Source organism: Papaver somniferum, chromosome 5, assembly GCF_003573695.1.
Source record: "Papaver somniferum cultivar HN1 chromosome 5, ASM357369v1, whole genome shotgun sequence".
Taxonomy (NCBI): domain Eukaryota; kingdom Viridiplantae; phylum Streptophyta; class Magnoliopsida; order Ranunculales; family Papaveraceae; genus Papaver; species Papaver somniferum.
The window spans coordinates 134,283,967-134,307,136 of record NC_039362.1 but is presented as its reverse complement, the minus strand read 5'-3'; the positions used below and the strand labels follow the sequence as shown (position 1 = coordinate 134,307,136).

General features: G+C 38.7%; 3 protein-coding genes across 3 annotated transcripts; 1 reads left to right on the top strand and 2 right to left on the bottom strand.

The window, feature by feature from the left end:
- The first annotated feature begins 4,671 nt into the window (after window positions 1-4,671).
- LOC113277834 (transcription factor MYB23-like) lies at window positions 4,672-5,931 on the top strand. Its single transcript, XM_026526817.1, has 3 exons — window positions 4,672-4,910; window positions 5,014-5,143; window positions 5,231-5,931. Exons 1-3 carry the CDS (start codon window positions 4,775-4,777, stop codon window positions 5,730-5,732), a joined length of 768 nt encoding a protein of 255 aa, XP_026382602.1. The 5' UTR covers window positions 4,672-4,774; the 3' UTR covers window positions 5,733-5,931.
- Window positions 5,932-6,401: 470 nt separating this feature from the next.
- Window positions 6,402-10,101, bottom strand: LOC113282796 (PTI1-like tyrosine-protein kinase At3g15890). The gene is made up of 4 exons (XM_026531895.1): window positions 9,845-10,101; window positions 9,407-9,554; window positions 7,399-7,661; window positions 6,402-7,294 (listed from the first exon to the last, which is right to left on the bottom strand). Exons 1-4 carry the CDS (start codon window positions 9,889-9,891, stop codon window positions 6,655-6,657), a joined length of 1,098 nt encoding a protein of 365 aa, XP_026387680.1. The 5' UTR covers window positions 9,892-10,101; the 3' UTR covers window positions 6,402-6,654.
- Window positions 10,102-11,351: 1,250 nt separating this feature from the next.
- Window positions 11,352-22,831, bottom strand: LOC113282795 (pre-mRNA-processing-splicing factor 8A-like). The gene is made up of 24 exons (XM_026531894.1): window positions 22,560-22,831; window positions 22,011-22,134; window positions 21,805-21,897; window positions 21,206-21,596; window positions 20,043-20,526; window positions 19,151-19,941; window positions 18,800-19,068; window positions 18,382-18,696; window positions 17,992-18,296; window positions 17,448-17,902; window positions 17,207-17,333; window positions 16,589-16,830; window positions 16,359-16,482; window positions 16,058-16,247; window positions 15,860-15,967; window positions 15,465-15,718; window positions 14,556-15,172; window positions 14,353-14,459; window positions 13,960-14,214; window positions 13,391-13,864; window positions 12,923-13,282; window positions 12,519-12,797; window positions 12,142-12,384; window positions 11,352-11,899 (listed from the first exon to the last, which is right to left on the bottom strand). The coding sequence occupies exons 1-24, from the start codon at window positions 22,829-22,831 to the stop codon at window positions 11,705-11,707; spliced, it is 7,074 nt and encodes a 2,357-aa protein (XP_026387679.1). The 3' UTR covers window positions 11,352-11,704.
- Between the last annotated feature and the right edge of the window lie 339 nt (window positions 22,832-23,170).

The following is a 23,170-nucleotide window of genomic DNA, read 5'->3' as shown; positions in this document are numbered from 1 at the left end:
CTTTTTTTGTAATGATCCATCCACAAACAATCAACATTTTCATGATCCATCATCAACATTATGCTGGATTTTCGTGAAAACCAATCAAACATTTTCAACCAAAAGTATAGATACCCGTAAATGTTACTTTGGCAACAAGTTGGAGATGCAACTAAGCATGATCCATCATGTTCTGGGTGTTCGGCATGATCCATCATGTTCCGGGTGTTCGGGTGATTCCCTGGAATTAATGATCCATCCACAAACAAGTTCATCGTCAGCAATGCTGTGTTATCAAAATCCAGCATAATACGTGTATTAGGCAATATTAAAGCATATATGGATGCTCCAACTGCGGGTCGTTTTTGGCCTGTCTAAAGGAAAACATTTTCCTGGTTTATGGCATGGGCGTATGGCCATCACAACTTGTCCATACTTCATAGAGTGGTAGACGAGCTTGATCGAGTTAAGCCCACAACGTCACCACTCTATTCGTAGGTGATTTACGAAAGGAAATGCGAGTCTCCTGCCAGCCAAAATTGCATGGGAAACAAATAGTTAAGTACATCATCTTAGTAGATGGGATTCTTTGTTCTTAGGATTCTATACTGGCACACAACTTTAAACACAAGGAATCTTCTGAATATAATACGTAGTCTATTACAAAAGCTCCTTTTTATTTAGATAACAATATAACAGGAATGATGATCATAGATCCTGATTAATTTTCTTTGTTTAATGAGTAATATCATCATCATTATCATCTCTGTAGTGCACGTTGAATTTGTCTGGATCTCGAAGTACACAAAAGATGATGGGTTTTTAATTTGCAGGTTTAGGCTATCAGTGCTCAAGGCACTAACCTTATTCTGGTGGCTCCCAAGCTTATGATCCCCGAATCATTTCTTTGGTAAATCCATGCCGGAAGCTTGGGTACACCAATGAGTCTGTCCATCTATGATGACAATAGATGTATATTTGTTGTCAAAATGTTTTCTTGGATTCCATTTTGGGTTCTTATTTTCCTCTCTCAATATAGGTTACTGTATTCCACGACATGTATTAAAAATTAAATAATTCATCATCAACCGTTGAAATTCAAGCCGATAATGAAAGAAATTACATGCATAAGAGCGTCCACAATGGTACGAGTATAACCAAAGACCAAAGACTAAAAAAAAAGATCAAATTTGGGTTTAGTCCATCATGTGGCGTAGTGGGAAAAGAGTAAATTTGATCGGGCGTTAGTATAATGTTCGCCTGAACGTCAAGCGTTGATAAAGCCTACGCCTGGCATGGGGCGTTTATATAGATTACGCCTGGCATGGGACGTTTATATAGATTACGTCTGGTATGGGGCGTTTATATAGATTACGCCTGGTCAGTGAGATTCCAAAAAAAAAGAAAAAAGAAAGAAAAAAATGGGGCGGAGGTATAAAGCCCGCCCCAAGCAAATCTTATTCAAAATTTATATAAACAGGCGTTAAGTATATGAACGCCCCTGCATCAGGCGAATTTTATATAAACGCCCCAAATCAGGCGTAATCTATATAAACGTCCCAAATCAGGCGTAACCTATATAAACGCCCCATGCCAGGCGTAATCTATACAAACGCCCCATGCCAGGCGTAATCTATACAAACGCCCCATGCCAGGCGTAAGCTTTATCTACGTCCGTTACAGGCGAATTCTTTACCAACGCCCCTGCATCAGGCGTTAACTTTACGAACGCGCGATGACTGGCGGACATTATATCAACGCCCGTTGTGTAGGATCAGATTATATCAACGCCCGACTATATTTGGGTTTGGTCTTGGTCGTCGACCAAATTTGGTCTGGGTTTTAGTCTTTGATCAAATTTTGATCGATAGTCCGTCCCACTACGCCTGTCCACTGGATCAAATATTTGGGTTTAGTCGTCCACTGCAGTTGCTCTAAAATGGTAAAGATAAAAAATAGTCGAAGAGTATAGTGCATATTAAAGATAATATTGTATGGAAAAACATATATTAATTTATTTATTGTTTTCTTGAATCATAAAAAAAGATAAAATGGTTATTATGAAAGTACAAAAAAATATCAATTTAATAATTGGGGAGGATCCATACACTCACAGGCTTGTTTTCATCCTTTTTGGTATTTTTGACGTTATTTTCTTTATAAATCCCAAACGACAGCATATCTGAAACTAATATTTTACTAACATGTTTTCGTGGAGTTCCATATTTATACATAGAATTAATACAATTAAGAACGTATAACACTGTCATCTACCATTATGAAAGTACGTCTTTGAAGAATAACAGTTTTTAACAGCTAATACTCAAAATGATAAACTAAAAAATTCGAATTCTTGGTGCGAACTAATTTTTGGTGGGAGTATAGAGTTTTATAAGATAAAAAACTTCAAATCATTTATGTTGGAATGTACGGAGAAATTATGTCAAAAATGTTAGATAGTATGAGAATAAACTTGTGAATGGATTATAATATCAACGATCGGCCCCTGATATAACATATACTAGCATACTTTATGTAAAATGTAATTGAATCACATCTCCTTTTAAGAAAAGAGAGGGTCATGCCACTGTAACAGTCTAACTGAATCTCCATCTCCTTTAAGAAAAAGAGTGTCTCTGACTCTGTCTCTGGTTTTCTTTTGGATCATTAATCTGTTGCTACTACTTTAAAGAAAGTTAATTTTTATGTTTGAATCTTTTAGACATACAGAAATAAAATGTTATCTGAAGTATATCAAAAAAGAAGTGTTCTTTTTTTCTTGGTATACAAAAAAGAAGTCTACAATGCATAACAGTTTAAAGATATCTGCTTTGTCATTCTACTCAATGGTCTCTATTTCTCCTTCCTCTTTTCTTTACTTTGGAAATTTGATTGTACGTTATTCCCTATTTCTCTTCACTAGTTTTAGCAGAAAGTGTAAGTTCATAGGTCAATAGTACCAAAGATATCATCCCTAAAGATTTGCCATGACAAAGTTGAGTATTAATGTCATAATCCTTAAAGGTGTAAACCTACATTTTTTGACTTTGTTATCAACTTTCTCTTTACTGGGACGCTGTTGGTCTTGGGATTAAAGTTCAAAGAGATGTTATATGATTCCTGTGGGGATTTGACCCAAGTCAATGAGTGTTGACTGACAAAGATTACAGTGTACATTTCCGAGTGACTACTACGGGAGGTTACCAAATCCCATATACCACATAAAACGATTCTCACTCCAATTTATTGGTATTCTCAATGGAATTTTGTAACCATGTAACTATTTTCTTAATTTTTTTGGCAAATCTTGTTATGTTTGGGTTAGTCATGCCAATTATGACTTCAAAGAGCTTAGGCTAGATGTAGTATGCCGGATTGTTTCCAAACCAATCACTGGCGGAGCCATGATTGAGTGAAGGAGAATGCAGAAAGAATAATGCACATTATGCAGGAAAACAATGAATAAAAGTGCAAATTTAGGAGTCTTTTGTACAACATATATTGGCTCTGGAAGCTAGTTCCCAACTGAAGGCAATTGGCTCTGCCCCTAAAATTAATGGCTAAAAGTATCAGAGTCCAGGCATACGTTCCAGAGGGACCAAATCTAGAGGTCTTCGGCAAAAGATAAGATCAATCTACATTTTTTATCTTAGTATTTTGACGAAAACCAATCAACATTTTCAGTCAAATTATAGATACCCGGAAATGTTACTTTGGCAACAAGCTTTTTTGCAGAGTTCTTCGATAATGTCCAACAAAGGACCACAAAAGGACTCTTTAGTTTCAATCATCTTTAATCAAATTGTCTCAGTTTTCATTATCAAATGCCATAAAGAATGAAAGATATTTCGAGATAATTTATAAAAACAAGAGACTACTGTTTTAAGAGATTAATGGGACCAATAAGATTAGTCGGCATTCAAACAATTATGCTGCAGGCTGCGGCCACTACAATAGTATAATGCCACCCAGAGTATGAGCAACAAATAAATATGGTGGGGGAAGGAGAGATCTTGGCCATCTTCCCATTGCGTTGCTGTTTCAACTCAATAATGCAGTCTTTTTGTTAATAAAATAATGATAGAAAATACGTCGTTAGTTTGCCACTTGCTTGCTTGCGGCAACATGCTGTTCATTTTCCTAGTTAGCACGCATTAAGCGAAACAGATTTCTCGTTCAGAGTGATTACAGTGTCCATATAAGTTCCGTGCACTGTTGCATTGGCGTGCATGAAAATAACGTGCACCCTGCCGCGTCTCCTTGTTGATCCCTTTGTGCCTCCTCCTAATGCCTTGAAAACCCTTTTTTTTTCTCTCGGGAGCAGAATTTCAGTTTTGGGAACCATATATACAAGTGGCTGGACAACAACAGACTTTATATCATTTTCAATTAAACAAAATCCCTGCAACAAATAACGTGGATCATGTTTAATATACAAGAGCTTTTTCTTTATTGCTCTCTGTGTTTGCTGAAATTGTGCAATGTGGTATTCCCTATTGCACATAGGGAAAGACATGTAACTTTGCTTTACAGAGAAAAGCTTAAAACCAAGCTAAAAGAAAAAGATAACTGAGCAAAGCAAAAATTGTAGGACCTTTCCCAGTTTCCCTCATGTCTATATCATTGTCACTGAAAACTAGTCCAATGTATCGCAATCCATGCAGGATCGATTAGGATCCAGCCATCATCACCTCCACATTTTCACTCCCTCACATTATTAAGAATCTCTTTTCTTGCTCGTATATAAAACCACTAGGCATATTCCGAAAAAGATTCAAACAAAACGGAGTTATCAATGGAGAGTGAAGGAATCACAAAGGAACAAGAACTTCTTAATAGAGGTCCATGGAAACCAGAAGAAGATTTACTTCTTACTAGATACATTGAGACCTATGGCGAAGGAAAATGGGCTACTGTTTCTAAGAGATCAGGTAACTCTCTCTTTCTCGCTAACGCGATTCGTCAGTTGTGGCTATTTAGTGAGTGCATTTTGTACTCTTAGCGTCATTCTGAATGTGTTTCTTCTGTTTGTAGGTCTTATGAGAGGTGGAAAGAGTTGCAGATTAAGATGGAAGAATTATCTTAGACCAAATCTAAAACGAGGCGATATGTCAGAGGCAGAAGAAGACCTTATCATTCGCATGCACAAACTTCTTGGCAACAGGTTAGTTTCTCACAAATTCTACTGCACTCTGGCCTAAACTTATGTAGCTCTAATGGAGCCTAGCTAATTGATTTGTTATGAATGAAGGTGGTCACTGATAGCAGGCCGGTTGCCGGGTAGAACAGATAATGAAGTTAAGAATTATTGGAACACGCATTTAACCAAGAGGGATGCTAAACCAGAAGTACCCATGTCCAAGAGAAGGAAGCTAATTGATCATTTAGCAGACAAGGAGAGTACTGAATCTACCTGCGAGGACCGAAGTCCTGACTGCAAAACTAATGACGAGTCAAATAATGAAACAGAAAGAAGCACCATAAATGGAGTAACAGAAGATGAAAGCAAAGTTGCAATGAGTGAAGTGGTTTCTCATTCTTGGATGGATGATCATATGAAGTGCAGCAGCAATAATGATATGCAATCTCATTGGTTTCCAATGGATGGGAAATTCTTCGATGAACCGTACTTGACATCTCTTGACTCGATGTATTTTCTCGATTCATATTACGGAGTTGGTGTGGATAACTATTCTTGGACTGAATCTTTTACGTACGGTTTGGACGATCTGTACCCGATTTCATATAGTTAGATTCTAGGTATGTTCTTGGTTGGTGTTTTTTACTTTCTTGCAAAGGTCTTCCTAGTGTCAATTTGTTTAATTATGGCTTTTTTAGAGTTCATGATCATGTCTTCGAATCTAGATTGTTTGTGTACGTAACTGTCTTTAGTCATGAACTAAGATGGTGATTAGATGTAATAAAGAAGAATCTCAACTTTTCATTTTGACACCAGCGGGGAAAGTCATAATGTTGTACAATTACAGAGTCAGGATTAAAAGTAAGAGGTGACAAACAATTCTATTGCGCAGCACTAATAATGCATAAAGGGCAAAGGCAAAAAGAAAAGGTAAACTTTGAGAGCCAGTTGGTAAATGCATCTTGCACATACCTGGCTCTACCCTTTAATAGCGAGGCTGCAACTGTGGTGTATGTAAATTGAGAGAATGATTTGGAGGATCACAGATCCCTCTATTTACCAGATCACCGACTGCTGATAGCAACATGTAGTGCAATGCACACGCTTGCTTAATCGAAGGAACCGATGAACAGGCTTCATGGGTACATGCTGAAAACAACTGCCAGTTTTTAAGGGTCAGGTACCAGGGATAAGAGGACCACCAAAAGTGTGCCCTACTACTAGTCTAATTCGAAAATAGGAAAAGGAAAGCAGAAAGCAAGATGCAAATAAGATCAGTACCTTAACACAAGCAGAGAAGCCTTTTTCAACTGGAATCATAATTTGAAGTGAAACAGTATTGATCTCACAATGACTACATTTTACATAACTAAAACCCCTGTTTGGTTAAGTAGGGCGAAACTGTAAAATACCACTCAAAATCACAAAAAAAGAAAGAAGGAAAATCAAACAAACAAAGAGTCATAAACAATGCCTCCTTGTCCAAACACTAAATATTTACTGAGCTTTTGGTTTCAACAATATTTGATGCCATCCTATGCAGAGTGAGCCACTTCTTTCGAATCCTGTTCCTCAGAGATTAAATCCGATTTATCGTCAACACTTGATAACCCATCTTGGAAACCAGCCAAAGGTACTTCTTCCTTGAATATCTGTTCATTTTGCAAATCAGATAATTTCTCTTCAGATTCTCCTTTTAGAAGATCTACAACTTCGAGCATATTCGGTCTTTTCTCAGGTTGATTTTGAGTACACACAAGTGCAACAATGGCCACACGCTTGAGTTCCTCTTCCACATAGTTCCCGTTCAGTTTTGGGTCAGCAACTTCATCGAATTTCCGCTGGCGAACCAAAGGTAGGGCCCAATCAATGATTGTTCGTTTGGTTGTTGGATTAAGCTTCTCTATTGGTTTTTTCCCACTAGCAAGCTCTAGCAATAGTATTCCAAAGCTGTAAACATCACAGCTCTCTGATGCCTTCCCCAGCATTGCGTATTCAGGTGCGAGGTAGCCAAGGGTACCCTTCACCCTTGTGGTCACATGAGTTGCTCCATCAGGAATGAGCTTTGCAAATCCGAAATCAGCAACTTGGGCATTGAAGTCTGAATCAAGTAACACGTTGCTTGCTTTGATGTCCCTGTGAATTATGTGTGGCACAGCATGGTGGTGAAGATAGCTGAAACCAATAAAGTGGCACATTTGAGCAAACAGTTAAGGACTTGTCAGAATCAACAACAAGAAATAAATGAACATCGAGAGATATCAAGGGAAAAGACTTACGCAATGCCCTCTGCAGACCCAATTATGATATTCATACGCCGCTCCCAGTCAAGTAAGTATTCTGCAGAGTGCTGCCCATGAAGATGGGAGAGTAAACTCAAGTTAGGCATGTAATCATACACAATAAGCCGCTCCTGCCCTTCAGCACAGTAACCCCTTAAACTCAATAGATTCTTGTGCCTGACTCTGCCCAATATCTCAACCTCGACAGAGAATTCCATATCGGCTTTGGTGCTCCAGACCTTTAGCCTTTTCACAGCAATCTGCAGAAGACATTGGATGTGAACCTAACACTAAGGTAACAGGAAAAATAAACAGCAAGATAAAGCCAGATTTGGTGAAGCCCACAAAGATTAAAGTAACCATCTAACTTTATTTTACAGTACCAAGTACACACAAAAATATACGGCAAAAGAAAATGACGAATTTCATTTTAAGGAGCACCCAAACCCGCCAAAGACTCTGCAACGGCATACTTCTTTACTAGTCAAAGACTCAACAGTCAAGAAGGATTAACGCTACAGATAGGCTAGTCTTATCAAACATGCTATCTACAATTAAGCTACAGAACGCTCATTCTGAGCTTGAGCTCGACGGATATTTGTGCAACCCTAGGAACGAGTACTAGCTTTACTTTACCACACTCAGTATTGTAACTTCTCTCAGCTAGTCGTGACAGCGCATAAATTGTAAAGCCTAATTATAAAATAAGCGAAAGTATGAAGACAGCCAGAATAATCAAATAAGTTTAACAACAGCAAGTCTCAGGAAAAAATGAATATAAACTAAGAATAGCAAAATTCTAGAATAAAAAACCACTTCGACATACTTATTGTGGCACTGTTCATTGTACTTCTACAAACTTAGGAACCAAGTCAGACGTTTAAAACAAAGCAAACCATCTCGCGAAGAAAATTTCCTAGAACCACATAAGTGGAATGATGTTATCAAGGTCCTGAATCCATTAAAAATCAAGCTGTCATGGTTTGCCCATGATCCCCTGGCCGGTACCCACATCAAAGCCATCAATGACTAATCTATTATCACTTCCCCATTCTGACAATACTTCTAAGAAGACTCTACACACTAAGATCTCTACCTGGCCTGAATGCAATTATATTAAAGAGTTAAAAGACACTGAAAGGGAGTAGACTAGAACCCTCAAATCAATACTTTAGAGGCAATGTGCAAGAGAAGTCGTTCTAGAAAGATAGATGATGACACAAAACTCTATTATTACTTTAACCAGCACAAAGATGGACAAATGGTGCCCACAATCAAACGAATCCTACCAGCAGTTCTATTCATTAGCTCATAAAACATAATCAGAACTCTGATTTAAAATGTTACACATAAGAAGCTACACAGTAAGAAGAAAATCGCTAATACGTCTCCAGTACAAAGCTAATTAAATAGAAGAACTTAGTAATATCATATTTAGACCATTGACAGGATGAACTCTTATACTCAAGTCACATAAAGCAGAAAGGTATTGGAAATTATTATTATTTTCCAAACCAATGCAAGTTAAACCTTCTCTGTTTCAGCTCTTAATTACGTCTGTTAACCATTGTATTAAGAGAACAAATATGTAATCAGTACGTAGTCAGCCATCGTATGTTATCTGATCAAGTACATCATGCTGATTGTCTTAATGAAACAGTTGCAGGGCACATGCCCCTACCATTTTTTATTTTCACCTATATTCATACACAAACACAAAAGCGAAGCATCATTTTCTAAGTCTATTGTGCAAATCATGATAGCGTACAAACAGTGCTAGGACCACTCATGTTCATTTCTTTGTGAGGTATCAATCACATTGCAAGGGTGGATAATGACAGTACTACTACCTTTGACGCACTACACATGATACACCTCCATAAGGATAACTAGAATTTCCTCTTGCACACATAATTCCTCTTATAATAAAACTATCAATAATCATTCATTTCCAAAAGCATTTAAGTATTAATAAATAGAGAGAATTCACACAGAAAAAAAATACCTGAGATCCATCCCATAATTGTCCCCAATAAACACTGCCAAATCCACCTTCTCCAAGCTTATTATCATAATTAAAATTGTTTGTAGCTGAATGTAATTCCTTCAAAGAAAATATCCTCCACCTTACTGTTTTCTTTCCCTTGTCTTTCCTGCAAATCAAATCAAAAACCCAATAACAACTTTAACTTCACTCTCAAAAGTACCTAAACAAAATCCCCCAAAAAATTTCCAATTCTAATTTTTGAACTAAACCCATTTCTCAGTTAACACTTAACAGTACTAATCGCTACAGAAATCTCAACTTAATTAGGGTTAATTTTATTTCAAAAACTCCAGCTTAACTACAAGCAAAACAAAGAACTATTTTATCAATAATCAAACCTAAAAACAAACAACAACTTAAAACAGATCGAAGTGATCTTCAGAGCTTTAAACTTACCGATTTGATGTACTTTTCCCACAACACAACTTAGCAAATGAAGCCATATCTCTTAGTCTTACTGATTCAAATCGGGTTTTTTCCTCTTCTTCTTGTAGTTGAGTGTTGAGAGAGATGAAGGAGACTTTCTTTAGAGGGGAATCGTAACGGTTACAATGGAAGCAGACATATTAGGGGTGGCGAAAGTGATGGCAGAAAGAAGAGAGAGAGAAGAGAGAGCCAACCAGAGTCTCTCCGGGTAGTTTTTCAGTTCAACACAGTAGTTATTGTTTTTATTCGTTTCAACGTGCGCCTTTGCTTTATTCTTACACTTGCTTGGTTGGGTGTGCACAACAGGTCACCAAGAACTAATAAACAAGAGACCATTTCACCGGTCAAACAAATGAAAATTAGAGCAAAGCACTATGGTATTCGACCATTTCACCGGTCAAACAAGAGACCATGATTTTGGTTATGCATGGCCGAATACTCAGTATACGAGGAATTAGTAGTTAGCGGACCGGTAATTAGTTTTTTGTCTGACTAAAATGACTCATCTGGATTTGACTTATTACATCTGAATTTAATCTATTAGGTTTGACTCAAAAAATTATTAACTAGTACAATTATAGAAAACTTTTGAATACAAAAAATATATGCCCAACCAATCAAATACAAAATAATACCTTACTCCAATAGTCTCGGGTCAGATCTTGAATCAGACATCTGAAAAGTGAAGAAGAAAAAGAAAACAAAATATTTGACTCGGGACGAAGTCAAATGCCAAGTCAGATTCAAATGAGACCCAAACAATTTACTTTTGTCACCGTTTATGCACGTCATTTGCAGAGTGTGCATTTAGAGTTTTATCTTCTGTTTCTTACCGGTGGTTATGTCACAGGGGAAGACACAGGTAATAGTCGTTGTATTGATTTGTTCTTTGGATTTTGAAATCTCACACAAAGGCAAAGGCAGCAGCTTGTGTTGTGTGCATACCAGGTAAGCAACAACTAACCTGGACCGCATAATCAATAGACTCAAATACACAGAATACCAATGATAGGAGAATCCTAAGCAACAAAAGAAAAAATGATAAATTCGAAATCACAATTGTATATACACATTAGAACTTTTTAATTAAGAAAGTCTTTTTTTACAAAAAAAATCAGAATTACACGCACCAGGACCACCATGTATACAATTATGTCCGAGTGAAAAACGCTCAACTGATTTTTTTGTGAGCTCAACATCGAGAGGAATTAAGGGTATATCTAGTAGGATCGCAACATGATAAATTCTGCGTGTTTCTTCGAAGGAACAGAGAAGAGGTTTCCTTGGACACTACAAGGTTGAACCAGAGCACAAACAGTTCCCAAAAAAGAAAAAGAAACAAGTGTCAAGTAGCGGTTTTGGTATTATGATGTAGACATTGTAGAGAACATATCAAGCAGGTGTCAAATCACAGAAGGTACGATTTCAGAAGTATCTCTCTAAATGGCTTTGCTTCTTCTCAAACTAAATAAGCAAATAAAGAAAGAAAATAGGGACACAAATAAGAACTTGGTACTGGTCATACCTTTACTACAGTTGAATACATAAAAATACATTACAGTAGCATAGAAAGATCTGGATTCTACATATTTGTCGAGTATTTACATGGGAGCCTCGAATGGTGTTCTTTTAGCTAATGTTTCAAGGGGGTTTTGAACACCCAAAGAAGAAGAAAAAGGGATCATCTGGAAATTCTATATCATCAGCTTCTCCTGAAGGAAAATACAGAAGCCAGACCAAAATTACTAGTACCCTCTCCTCCAAGTGTTGTCACATTACCAAACTACAATATCCTTGGGGTTCATGCAAGTATTAATAAAAGCCACCTGACTAGGTAAACTTGTCCTCCCGGTCTCCTTCAGCCATGTTGTCTCCCTCTTCTATATTACTGAACTCAAGAAAATGAGTTGGCCTGTGATCTTCGTGATAATACTCACGAGGTGTTCCAAGCTTTATCCCGTACTTCAGATTAGGGTTATGCTTCACTCCATTGAAGTTGAAATTCCACGATCCACTGTCGGGAACCTGAAAATACAAAGCACCAGTAAGCCTCTAGTTCATCAGATATAAAAAAAAAAAATAAGAAACAAGGAAAATTCTTTCAAATAGGTTTTAAGTTCTAGATCATCCATAAGAGTGGAGAGATCTACAATAGAGAAAGCTAATCACTGTGAACATTTTCCAAAGGGACCAAGAGAGTGTCAGAGAAGGAAACATATAGACTATACATGGACATATTTAGCATCAAGAAGTGTGTTAATCTTTACCATGTAAAACCCTAGGAAGCGATCACTGAGGAGCATCTGAACCTTCTCATAGAAAGTTGGAAGGTAACCATGAGGATTGCTTCCGGAGACCTTGTTGGCACGCCCCCACTCGTACCCTGAAGGGGTAAGTTTGTAGGCAGTTAATGAGCATGAACCTGGAGTGAAACTGCAGGTCAAGATGATACACTTTTCTCCATCCCACTGCTTGTTACTTTCAAGAATTTGAGCATGGCCAGTCAGATCCTGCACATAGTCAGTAACTCAACTTTCAAAGTTCGTCTCAGTAACTTCGAACATCGCACAAGAAGAGTCGACACAAACAAGGATCTTTACAACAACAATGATGATGATCAAAGAAAAAAAAAAACATCAAGTACCTGTGGGGACAGCTGAGGAAGCTCGTTTGGTTGAGTATGCATCCACCCAAGCGGCTCCAGGTCGTTCAGGAAATCATGCTCTGGCAGAGCCAATGGAAGTTTGACATCTTGATGTGTACCCAACTGAGGAACCATGACAATACAGCGAATCTCTTTCACTTGAGGGTTGTCAGGGGGGCTTACACCATACAGGTAACCTGCAATTTGTGTTCGGAGATCTGCTACACAGATGAACTTCTTCAAAATGTTCTTGGGCATGATATAAGTGTATCCTGTCTCCTGCTCACAAGAACCACATTAATCCAGAATCAGAAAACTCTCTTTAACCAGGAAAAAAAAAAGAAGGAAAAAAAGGAAGAGAAAAACAAAGAACGAAAACATCAACCAGATGAATTGAATTGTACCTTAATGTCCTCCGAATTAACATAAATGTGATTAACACGGAGATAAAGGTTGGTGGCTGAAATTGCTCTCACACGCCAATCGGTTTTCGATACATGCTGTTGGGTCTCAAAAGGACTCGTCGTGGTGACAATGAGTTCTTCACCATGCACATTTGTCGTCTTTGTTGTGACTGCTGTCAGCTGGCTTGATTCCTTCTGCTGCTTTTCAATCTCTTGTATCTGCTGACGTTGTTGCGAGGGTGGAGTAATCTCAGCACCAAGAATAATATCACGAATCTCGGACTGGGTGAGTGCCGATGTGTTCACATTATTCTTCTTTGCATAATCTGAGAGTATAAGATCCCTCAAAGCAACCTCTACCTGCGTTAAGGAAATTCTTAGTCAGCCCTTGTTTGCTCGAATACAAAACACGCACACATTTGACCACATAATATTCCCATTGGTTGAACACGGTAAAACAGGAATTACCTTCATCCATTGATCGTCAGTGAGAGAAGGCCAAATGTGATGTGGTTCAGTGACAACCGTTGTATCCGGCTTTAGCAACATCTTTGCCTTCTCGTTATTCACATGCAAGGCACGCAAGATTAAAATCAAACGCGAGAAAGCCGTGTAAGACGATATGCTCTTCAGCCAATCATCATAGAGATTGAACAGAAGCATTTGTGGCTCAGTCGCCTTTAGAATCAAATCACCAAATTTCTCAATCTTCAAGCAAGCCTGGAATGGAAGCTGCAACTCACTGCCTTTGATAACCACATTGGGGAAATCAAGCAAGTGGACCTCCAGAGGGTCAAGCATTCCCTTACGAGTGACGATAATCTGCTTTGGCTGCTCTTCAACTGGCAAGGACCGCACAAGAGCAGCTACTTCCTCGGCAGTTTTCCACTTGGCCAGCTGTCCGAGACGTTTCTGCCCTGCCCACACACTTGTATGGATGACCTATAGACACCACATATGTATGTTAAGACCATGAGGTATAAACACTGAGATCAAAAGCAAACACAACAAATCAGCAAACAGTCCTGAAACTGTACCTTCAGAAACAATTGCCCAGTCCTTGGGTTGAATATAAAAATAGCACCATTGATGGGCTTAGTCGTGAGATTCCCTTCAAATGTTTTGTGGATAGTTACACGATACACATTGGTGTCATCCACAAACCATATTATTTGATTGCTGAAAATCTCTCCATAGTTTTGAGATGACAGATATGGCTCTGTAGGCTCAGAAGAATACAACTGTAACCCCTTCCTGATACGCTCCCTCAAAACATACAAAGCTGGATTTGACTGCAGATGAAACAGGAACCATCAGTTAGACCTAGGGGGGGTATTTTTAACCTAATCGACTAGATTATTGGCCTCTATTAACAGCTAAAAAATACGTCAAATCATTATGGGACATTCTGAAATGACTTGTAAACTTACCTTCATGATCTTATTCATGGCTTGAGCAAGAAGTGGCTTCGATCCGGGGAACCAGTTACCAAATGCAGAATGCAAATTGTATGCCAAATCAATACCAATCATCACTCCTGTAACACATAATCCAATTAGAAATATAGTAATATAACTCCACAGAAGCAACACAAAGATGGGTGAATAAGAATATAACAGAAACAGAGACATACCAGTCGGTGAAGGATAGATAGACATGTTGTCAGTTGTATAATCCATAAACTTTGCTCGAGTGTAACGTTCTATATCATGGGAATCATAGTCACCCCAGCGAAGCTGTACATCTATCCAGTATTTATTGCTTGCTTTCTGGTCGAACACATCCTTTGACTCGGCAACCAGACTAGGCTTTGACATAGGCCACCGATGGGCAGCAAAAAGAAGAATATCAGCACAGGAACTATTCATCTTATAACTCTTCCTTGGATGAATTGTCTCCTTCTGCACAGTTTCTATTTCCAGTGCATCTAACTCTTGATCTAAAACTTGGCACAGATCCATAACTACACTCTCGTGTACCTTTTGCCACAAATGAGCACGGAATATCTGAATCAAAGATATCTTCAAAGTGGGAATCTTTCCATGCATGAATATACCCGTCAGGTCTAATTGAACTTGGAAACCAACATACACATTAGCACGATTTATGGTAGGTGACCACCAAAGGGTAAACCTACGGTTGGGTATTTGGTTAAGCCCAGATCTCTGTGCATTGGTCAGCTTCTTGTATTTCATAGACTCCTCAAAACCAGATGCTTTCTCCCAAAAAAGACCTTCCCAAGTTGGAAAGCTGAAACACACAACAACAATTCAAGTTAGTCACAAGATCGAGAGAGACTGCCCCTTGTGATTTTATAGTATGGAGAACTGCAAAAGAAGATCACTAATATCGTAAATGGCACAACTATTTCTAAAAGGTTTAGACGACAATGGGACACCCTCACACAACTCACAGAATTGAGACTAATAAGACTCGGGCATTTTAAAATAGATTGTCCTACGAAAGGCAATACTACATGCTTAATCAGTTCCCTTTAACATAATAGTAGATCAAAATGGAACAGAAAGTAACTGGGACTTACTATGTTCCCTTGAACAAGGTATGCTCCAGAATACCCTCTACTCCTCCAAGTGCCTGGATGACATCCGTCCTGTAGTTATTCAAATTCCACAATTTCCCATCGTGTCGCTGGTGAGTCCACCAGAAAGGATTCTGCTTTAGAACTTGATACTGCTTAAAGTCAGTACGCACTCTCCATCCCTTGTCATATGCAAGAGTGTGCCGATCCTTTTGAAACAGAGTATTGATTCGAGGTATTCCCCTATCCCAAGAATCCTGCATTGTTCGAGAAAAGAATTTAACGTCAAGAATCATGTATAGTGCGGTGAAATGCTGCCAGTGCAGGTTTTACCTACAACAAGGCAACAACAAAAATAAACCATCTTAAGCTCCGAAAGTAACAATGAAAAACCTCACCTCAAGATCCTCGAGAGTTAAGCGCCTGTTCTGGGACTGTGCCTCCTGCCTCTTCAATGCATACTCGGCCCAAACACGTTGTGAATCTATGAACTCACTCTCCCATGGCTGTCGAAACATAGATATTAGGTTTATACATCTGAGATCTATATGCAAACAGGCAACATCCATAGGAAAAATTAGGTTTGAAGATCATACCTGTATGTAACGATAAAGATTTGGAATTAGCTGGTCCTCTTCATGACTCATACCACTCCTGAAATGAGTTACCCCAACATCTGTTTGTTGACTGTATCTAAGGTCACTTTGTGGAATCAATATGTGACCCATCGATAACATACCAAGGCCTCCTATTTCTTTCGGCGTGTAGAAAATGACAGGTGGAAATCTGAACAGATATAGAAAAACGTTCTATATTAAGTTACTATTAATCCAAAACTTTGTATACAGTTAAAAAAAGGTAAATTACTTTGATGAGTGTAATAACAGGGTGTTTTACCTGCTAGGCATTTTTGAATTTAGCCCAATCTTGATACGAGTTTGAATTTTATTCTCACACTTGACCAGCAAATCTAGTAGTTCCTGGGTATGCACAGTTGCTTCTCGGAAATATGTCATAAGACCTGCCAAAGCGAAGTTGGACACCAAGGTTACACGAGCTTGCAAATTATATCAACTGGCAGGATAAAGCAACACGTGCAATGGACATCAGGAAACAAATAAACGTACCTATAAGAGCTGTATTCCACTTGTTAACAATTTTTGTGAATGTCGTTGACCCTGACGACATAAGGATCTGCCTAACACGATTTTCAAATACTTTCATATGCTCATCATCCACACGTAAAAATGCAACTGCAGTTCGTTCTTTAGTTTGTTCATTCTGCAGATTCCAGACTCCGTCCTTTGTATTGCTGAAAGCCTCTTGAGTCATTCTTATCTTCGGCAGTATCCGCACTTCAAATCCACACCTACACCAAAGAAGGTAATGAATTATTTGATAATATAGCTAAAAGTGAAGTAAGACTGGTCATATGGCCAACAAACATATACAAACTGAATAAGCAAGTCACCAAGCAGGTAATATAACTGAGTAACATGATATATTTCTATTCTGAGATTCAGATCTTGAATCTAACAAATGAGACTTATCTAACCATGTAGCTGTCTTATGAATTGACAAAGTTGTAATGCACAACACTTGAGTGCATTCTTAAGCTTGAGAAGGTTAACATGACATCATGTGCAAATAGATATGATCAATGTTATCACAGACTATCAAAATGAGTAACTGATGATAATATTACAAATACGTAAGAGAGAAGTAACAAAGGAAAGAACTCTTACATGCTGAAGAGCAAATTGGGATTGTCCTTGCTGAATACAGAAACAAAACTGTTCTCCCACTCCAAAGTGGTGATACTTCGAGGAAGCCGATTTTTCATATCCCAGAAAACACTTCGCCCAAGGTTAACTAAAAACAACAAACGAAAAAAACAAAGATGAATATCACGAACAGTCTTGCGAGGGAAACAATGCAGATCAAGGAAACAATGAAGATCAAACATCCAAGGGAAAAAACACTTACCATCATGTTTCATGAGCCTCATTCTTGCATCTCTTGGCCAACACTTCTTGTTGTTATACCCAACCATGTTTTCATTGTTGGGATCAGGATGTTCAGTAAGATACCGCTGGATAAGATCTCGTGCCTCTTCATGAGTAAATCGGAACAAAATGTGCACTCTATCTATATATCGGGAATATAATCGGATTGGATGCCGTGTTTCAACTTTTGTATCCCAGAAAGTAATGAATTCATTTGGCATCTGAGGAGGGCCTGCGATTTCGCTCGCCCGGGTCAAACCAAGGAGCAAGAGATCCAGCACGAGTCCATAATACTGAACAACAAACGAGGCAAATTGAAGACCACGAATCAGACCATATGAGTTAGTGTGGCTCATATCCTTGTAAGATAACACGACATTATTCTTAGCAGTAACGTAATCAGCAATATTGTGGTCCAGAACCAAACGCAAAAGCCTGCAAAAAAAACACAGCAATACACATCAACATCAACCAAAAACTATGGTGCACATCCGTAATGAGTTTGGAGCACGACAGTTTATTACCTATTAAGCATAGTCAAGTCGATCTTTTCAAAGAACTTCTCAAACTTCGTCTGCAGCATCACCACACACTGCCCATCACCGGTGTCCCATATACCTTGCAAGTTATTGATACCTTGACACCATTTATACACTAAAAGTGGAGGTGGTTCAGAGTCGGCAGGCTTAATCCAATTGGGAAATAGATGACGTTTGTCCCCTTCATACCAAAGATATTGGTCAAGGTATGCATCTGTAATCTTTTCCAGTGGCTCAATCTCGTACACCGGAATCAGGTAACTGTACAAGTCCATGAACTCAATGCCAACCTGTCACACAAAAGAAAGAACACATAAGCCTTCTATATATTAAGCACACAAATTACGAAATTATGCAGATAGAAAACAAACTCACCTCTTTAAAAGCACGCTGTGTAAGAAGGTGACGTTTTATTCGTGACAACGCCTCATGAGGATTGTCATAGGCTTGTTCGATGAGACCTAATTCCTCTCTTTGTGACTGGTTTAACCTCACCGCCACACTATATGATTCCTTCAGCCTCTCTAATGCAAGAATGAGGAGCTTTGTGTCATGCTTGTAGGACAAAGGAGGGAAAGGTATTGGTGAGAACTTCCTTGATTCTAGCCAATGCACAGTCGTGGTGTAAATAGCAACAGCTTCTTCTGGTGTGACATATGGACCATCCTTCAAATAATTGTGTTGTCGCTCCTGTAATTGGAGGGAACAAGTAAATAAACAGAAACTTGCAGTAAAAATGACTTCACTATAAGCAAAAATAACCAGCATTGAATAACTAAAATAAATCAAATACCTGTTCAGCCTTTAACCACAGACGAGTCAATCTTCCTAAATTCTTTCTACAAACAGTCTTGTCGACTGTGGCACCTCTTCTAATACGCTCACGATTGTAGTGGGCAACATTTGTCCACCAATCTGCTTTTGACTTGACATAACGAAGAATCATATTCTCAATTGGAACAGGTAGACCAGGAACCTTCCAAGGAATGTTAGCTTTCCAGCAACGCCATGCTTCACTAAGGTGCTGCAAGATAGTCCTGGCTTTATTTTGCTTAATACCCTCTGCAAATAAAATTTTCCATAAGTAAAAGGTGACAATAAAATAATTTGAAAAAGGGTATGTGCCAGAGAAAAAGATAATTACCTGGCATTGCATCAAGCACATCATGCATAACAGCAGCTCGAAGTTCCAAGTCGAAGTGACTCTCAACACGTTGCTTAGTTACGGTCTTGGCAACTCCCTTAGAATGACGTCCTTCAAATTGCCTAGCTAATAAATTTCCAAGCCATCTTTCCAACAGAGGCACAATTCCACGAAGGAAGAACAGCCATACCCTCCACATAGGCGCCCAGAAACCACAGCCAGGTCCTTTCCCAACAGGTCCAGTATTGAAGCGGTAATATATTAAGTGCTTCAAGTCTTTACACATTCTGATCTGCCGCATAAGTCTGTATTTGTACCGATACATACCAGTCAGCTGACCAACGTGTGAGAATGTGTACTGAAGTCCATCTGCCAATTGGAATGCATCAACATTCCCCAAACGGAATTGGATGTTGGCATCCACCACAAGTTTCGTCAGACGCAAGATTTCACGACACAGATGAAACGCATTACCAAAACGTGACTTCTTACGTTCCTTCGTAGTAAGAGTCTTCACGGGTTTCAGATTAAAATTGTAATCAAGATGGAGATAATTCAAATTTTTTCTGTGAATCAAAAGATTCAACATGTTGTATCCTTGCTTACAAACTTGAAGACCGGCTTCAGCCCAATCCAACTCAGTACTCTGGAAAAACTTGGTAGCTTGGAGTGAACGGAACAAGTGCTTCTTCTTCTGAGCCTTGGGTGGTCGGTGATGCAACTCATTCAGCACAAAACATTTCAACAATTTCTGGTAACTCACCCGGACTTTAACAGGATACGATGGAGGACTGCAAGATAAAAAGGATAACAAAAATATCAAACAAATTAGCGGATTCTGCAACTGGATAAATGCATCTAGCAAGCAGACAGAAGTGGAGAAAAAGCATACCAGTGCTCCTTGTACCACTCTGAGACAAGAGGAATATCTTCAGCACGTCGCATCCTACCAGATCTCATGTTGAAAGGGCGTGGGGCAAACAGTAATGAAATACCTGCAGCGGTAGTATCAGTGTATAGCTGAGTGTTTTGAAGCAAAGGCTCCACCCCTTCCGGCATAACAAACTCATCGTCCTCTTCTTCGTCATCTTTCTTTTCTTTCTTGTCTTTGTTAATGGAAAGTATGGGGTGGATCAAAGGATCATAGTAGAATGCAGGTAAATCAGGATCCTCAGTTTTAATATACATAATCATCGGTGTGTGATAAACACAGAGCTTCACTTTCCTGGGCCTATTGTTGTATAGATGAGGAAACGCAATTCTATACTCCGTCCTGAGAGGAGACCGGATGATAAGTTTATTGATGTCATTAAACTCATTCCAGTCCTCATCCCCTTTCTCCATATCACGATACAAAGGCTCAAATTTGGGACCACCTGGATTAGAACAAATGAACAATGGCAGTTAGAACAATGGATTTCAAAGATACACTCAGCATATGACAGTTGCAGCAAATGGACTTCACAAGGGAATATGATGCAAGTAACCACTTGGGACCACAAGGAAAACCAACAATTGTGTGAACACAACATACATGAACAGAACCTCCTAATTAATGACAAAAGATGATTATCATCGAACTCAACCCCACACCAAACTTCCCAGACGCGCAATAAACAATACAACGATTGTTAAAAAGTAAAACAATACAACTATTGTTAAAAAGTGAAAAAGTAAAACGAGATTTCACTAGAGTTCCTAAAGATTGTTAAATTTAATTTTCCATGTCATCAGAAAAAGAGCATGGCATCCCAACCCCAAAACTTTCAATTGACGTACTCAGTGAGCAATCAACATATGCTGGTTCAAACAGAAGAGAAGAGCTCATACTTGAGGCTAAGACCTCATAAATAATGCATACGACTGAATTATCATGAACCAAGTTTTATATCAAAAAGGCTTGGTTTTCCCATATTTCCACAATGCAAGCAACTTACAATGAGAAAATAACTTAGACGGCAGCAAGCAAATTAAAATGAGCCACTAACTTACAGGCCAAACATCTGATTGCTTATTCAGTAATGTAAACTGTACGAGGAAAAGCAAGAAGCTTACCAGGAATGCACATGTTTAATGCTTTAGCCGTAAAGAAGGATTCCATATCAAATAAGTAGAAATAGTTTCTGTCGATCAAATCAGAAAGAAGCTGTCCAGCAAGACGATGTAGAGTTGCCATTATTGGAAGAGACAGATGCCACCTCCTGTAACTAGGTCCATTGATGAGCTTTGTCTTGACAAGAGGCTTATGGTCATAAAACCATGTATAAACTGCAGAATCTTCCTCTTCATCCATCTCTAATTGGATTGGCTCCAGGGGATCCACATCTAACAGATTGTCAGCATAGTCTAATGGTGGTTCCTCATCATCAAAAGGTGGAAACCGCATCCTCTTGAAATGTCGGCGATCCCTTTTCTCCCTTCGCATCATAATCCACATTGTACCCCACTGAAAGATTTCATAAACATTAGTGGCATGACAGAGACAGCAATAAGCTCAGAATTACCTAAAATTACTCATCCATCCAGCATCCTATTAATTAATAGGTAATTTATTTCAGGCACAAGTTAAATCCAAATGATAAGGAACTTCAACCTCCACTAGCTAAAGGTTGGGAAGAGTAAAAGTGTATGCAAGAGTGAGAGGGAGAGGGTACCTGTGCCAAATATATAGGTTCAACAACCCATGGTATCTCGTTCACGAATGTGATTGCTCCAGTAATGTGATATAAAATCTTCACATCCCGCACCTACAACCACAGAAATTGGAACCTAAGGAGGAGATACGATGAATCCAACCTTTTAAGTGCTAATCAAAACTAAATTGTTCAAATAACACAAAAGGCAGCCGAAGTTAAATTACCTGCTCCCAAGGCATTGGCATGTTCTCAAGCAGCTTGTAGACTGCATGAGGGATAAATTTAAGAGCTCCGAGATAAACTCTTTTATCGTGCCGATATTTCTTGGACGACATGTCTCCATGGTCTCTGTAAATTACCACAGTTAGATGGATAGATTTAGAACAATCAATATAAATATCATATAAAACAAACCAGGACCTCCTAGTACCAAGGAATTGCCAAGATTATCTGGTCTTTTCTCAAAATTTGGGACCTAACCAAGCATCTCTTTCAGAATTTCTTGAATAAAACAATTCAAACCATGGTCACTAACTTCTAATGGTAGAACCTTAATACCTAGCCCTGTGTAAATTTCTTCATCTATTACCTCAAACCCTAATATCTTGGGGTAAGATTTTTAACATTCCAATATGCTGAAAATAATACCAATGAAATTTAAACTCCATATACAAAACATCTAAACCAAAACCCTAAATCACTATACAAAAGAAAAATACAAATCCAAACTACACTTGAAGTAAAATCCATAGATCAGAATCTTATTCACTAACCTGATGATTTTACGAACATGTTCAGGAGGCATATCTTCTTTCTGAGTCTCAACAAAACCGAACTTCCTCTTATCACCATATCTTTTAGAGTTAAGTTGCATCCACTTACGTGCTTTCTCTTCTAAAATCGCTTCAGTTTCAGCTGGAGTTGGCGGTATACTATATAATGGTTGCATCGCTGGTGGTGGAGGAATTGAAGAACCACCAGTACCAGGTGGTGCAACAGGTTGTGAAGAGGAGCTACTAGCTCCTCCCACGTTGTTGTTCCACATCTTGTATCACCTCGAACCCTATTCAACCAGACGGATTTACAGTCTTTCTACTAATTCTTTGGAGAAGAAGGTTTAATGGAGTTTTTAGGGTTTTCGAATCTCGACCCTCTGAGAATAACGAGGGATAGAAGAAGTGAGAGAGAAAGATCGAAGGGGAGAGTGTGGAAGCGAGGGTTTTATGAATAGAGTTGGGACTGAGGCGGTGATTATGACCGCCTTGTGTCTATAGACTTGGATACGGGCTTTTACTGACGGTTCTCATACTAAGAGCAACTTAAATGGTCCATATCTTAATCTGATTGTTTGGCAGGCCAGGTGGACGGACAAAGTTGATTTCGT

Coding starts and splice junctions, on each gene's coding strand:
- LOC113277834 (XM_026526817.1), top strand. CDS start 4,775: ATGGAGAGTGAAGGAATCACAAAGGAACAAGAACTTCTTAATAGAGGT. Junction 4,911..5,013: donor TACTGTTTCTAAGAGATCAG/GTAACTCTCTCT, acceptor TTCTGTTTGTAG/GTCTTATGAGAGGTGGAAAG. Junction 5,144..5,230: donor CACAAACTTCTTGGCAACAG/GTTAGTTTCTCA, acceptor TTATGAATGAAG/GTGGTCACTGATAGCAGGCC.
- LOC113282796 (XM_026531895.1), bottom strand. CDS start 9,891: ATGGCTTCATTTGCTAAGTTGTGTTGTGGGAAAAGTACATCAAATCG. Junction 9,555..9,844: donor GGGAAAAGTACATCAAATCG/GTAAGTTTAAAG, acceptor TTTGATTTGCAG/GAAAGACAAGGGAAAGAAAA. Junction 7,295..7,398: donor GGGTCTGCAGAGGGCATTGC/GTAAGTCTTTTC, acceptor TATTGGTTTCAG/CTATCTTCACCACCATGCTG.
- LOC113282795 (XM_026531894.1), bottom strand. CDS start 22,831: ATGTGGAACAACAACGTGGGAGGAGCTAGTAGCTCCTCTTCACAACCT. Junction 19,942..20,042: donor GAGTGGTACAAGGAGCACTG/GTATGCTTTTTC, acceptor TTTATCTTGCAG/TCCTCCATCGTATCCTGTTA. Junction 14,215..14,352: donor CCATGAATAAGATCATGAAG/GTAAGTTTACAA, acceptor TTTCATCTGCAG/TCAAATCCAGCTTTGTATGT.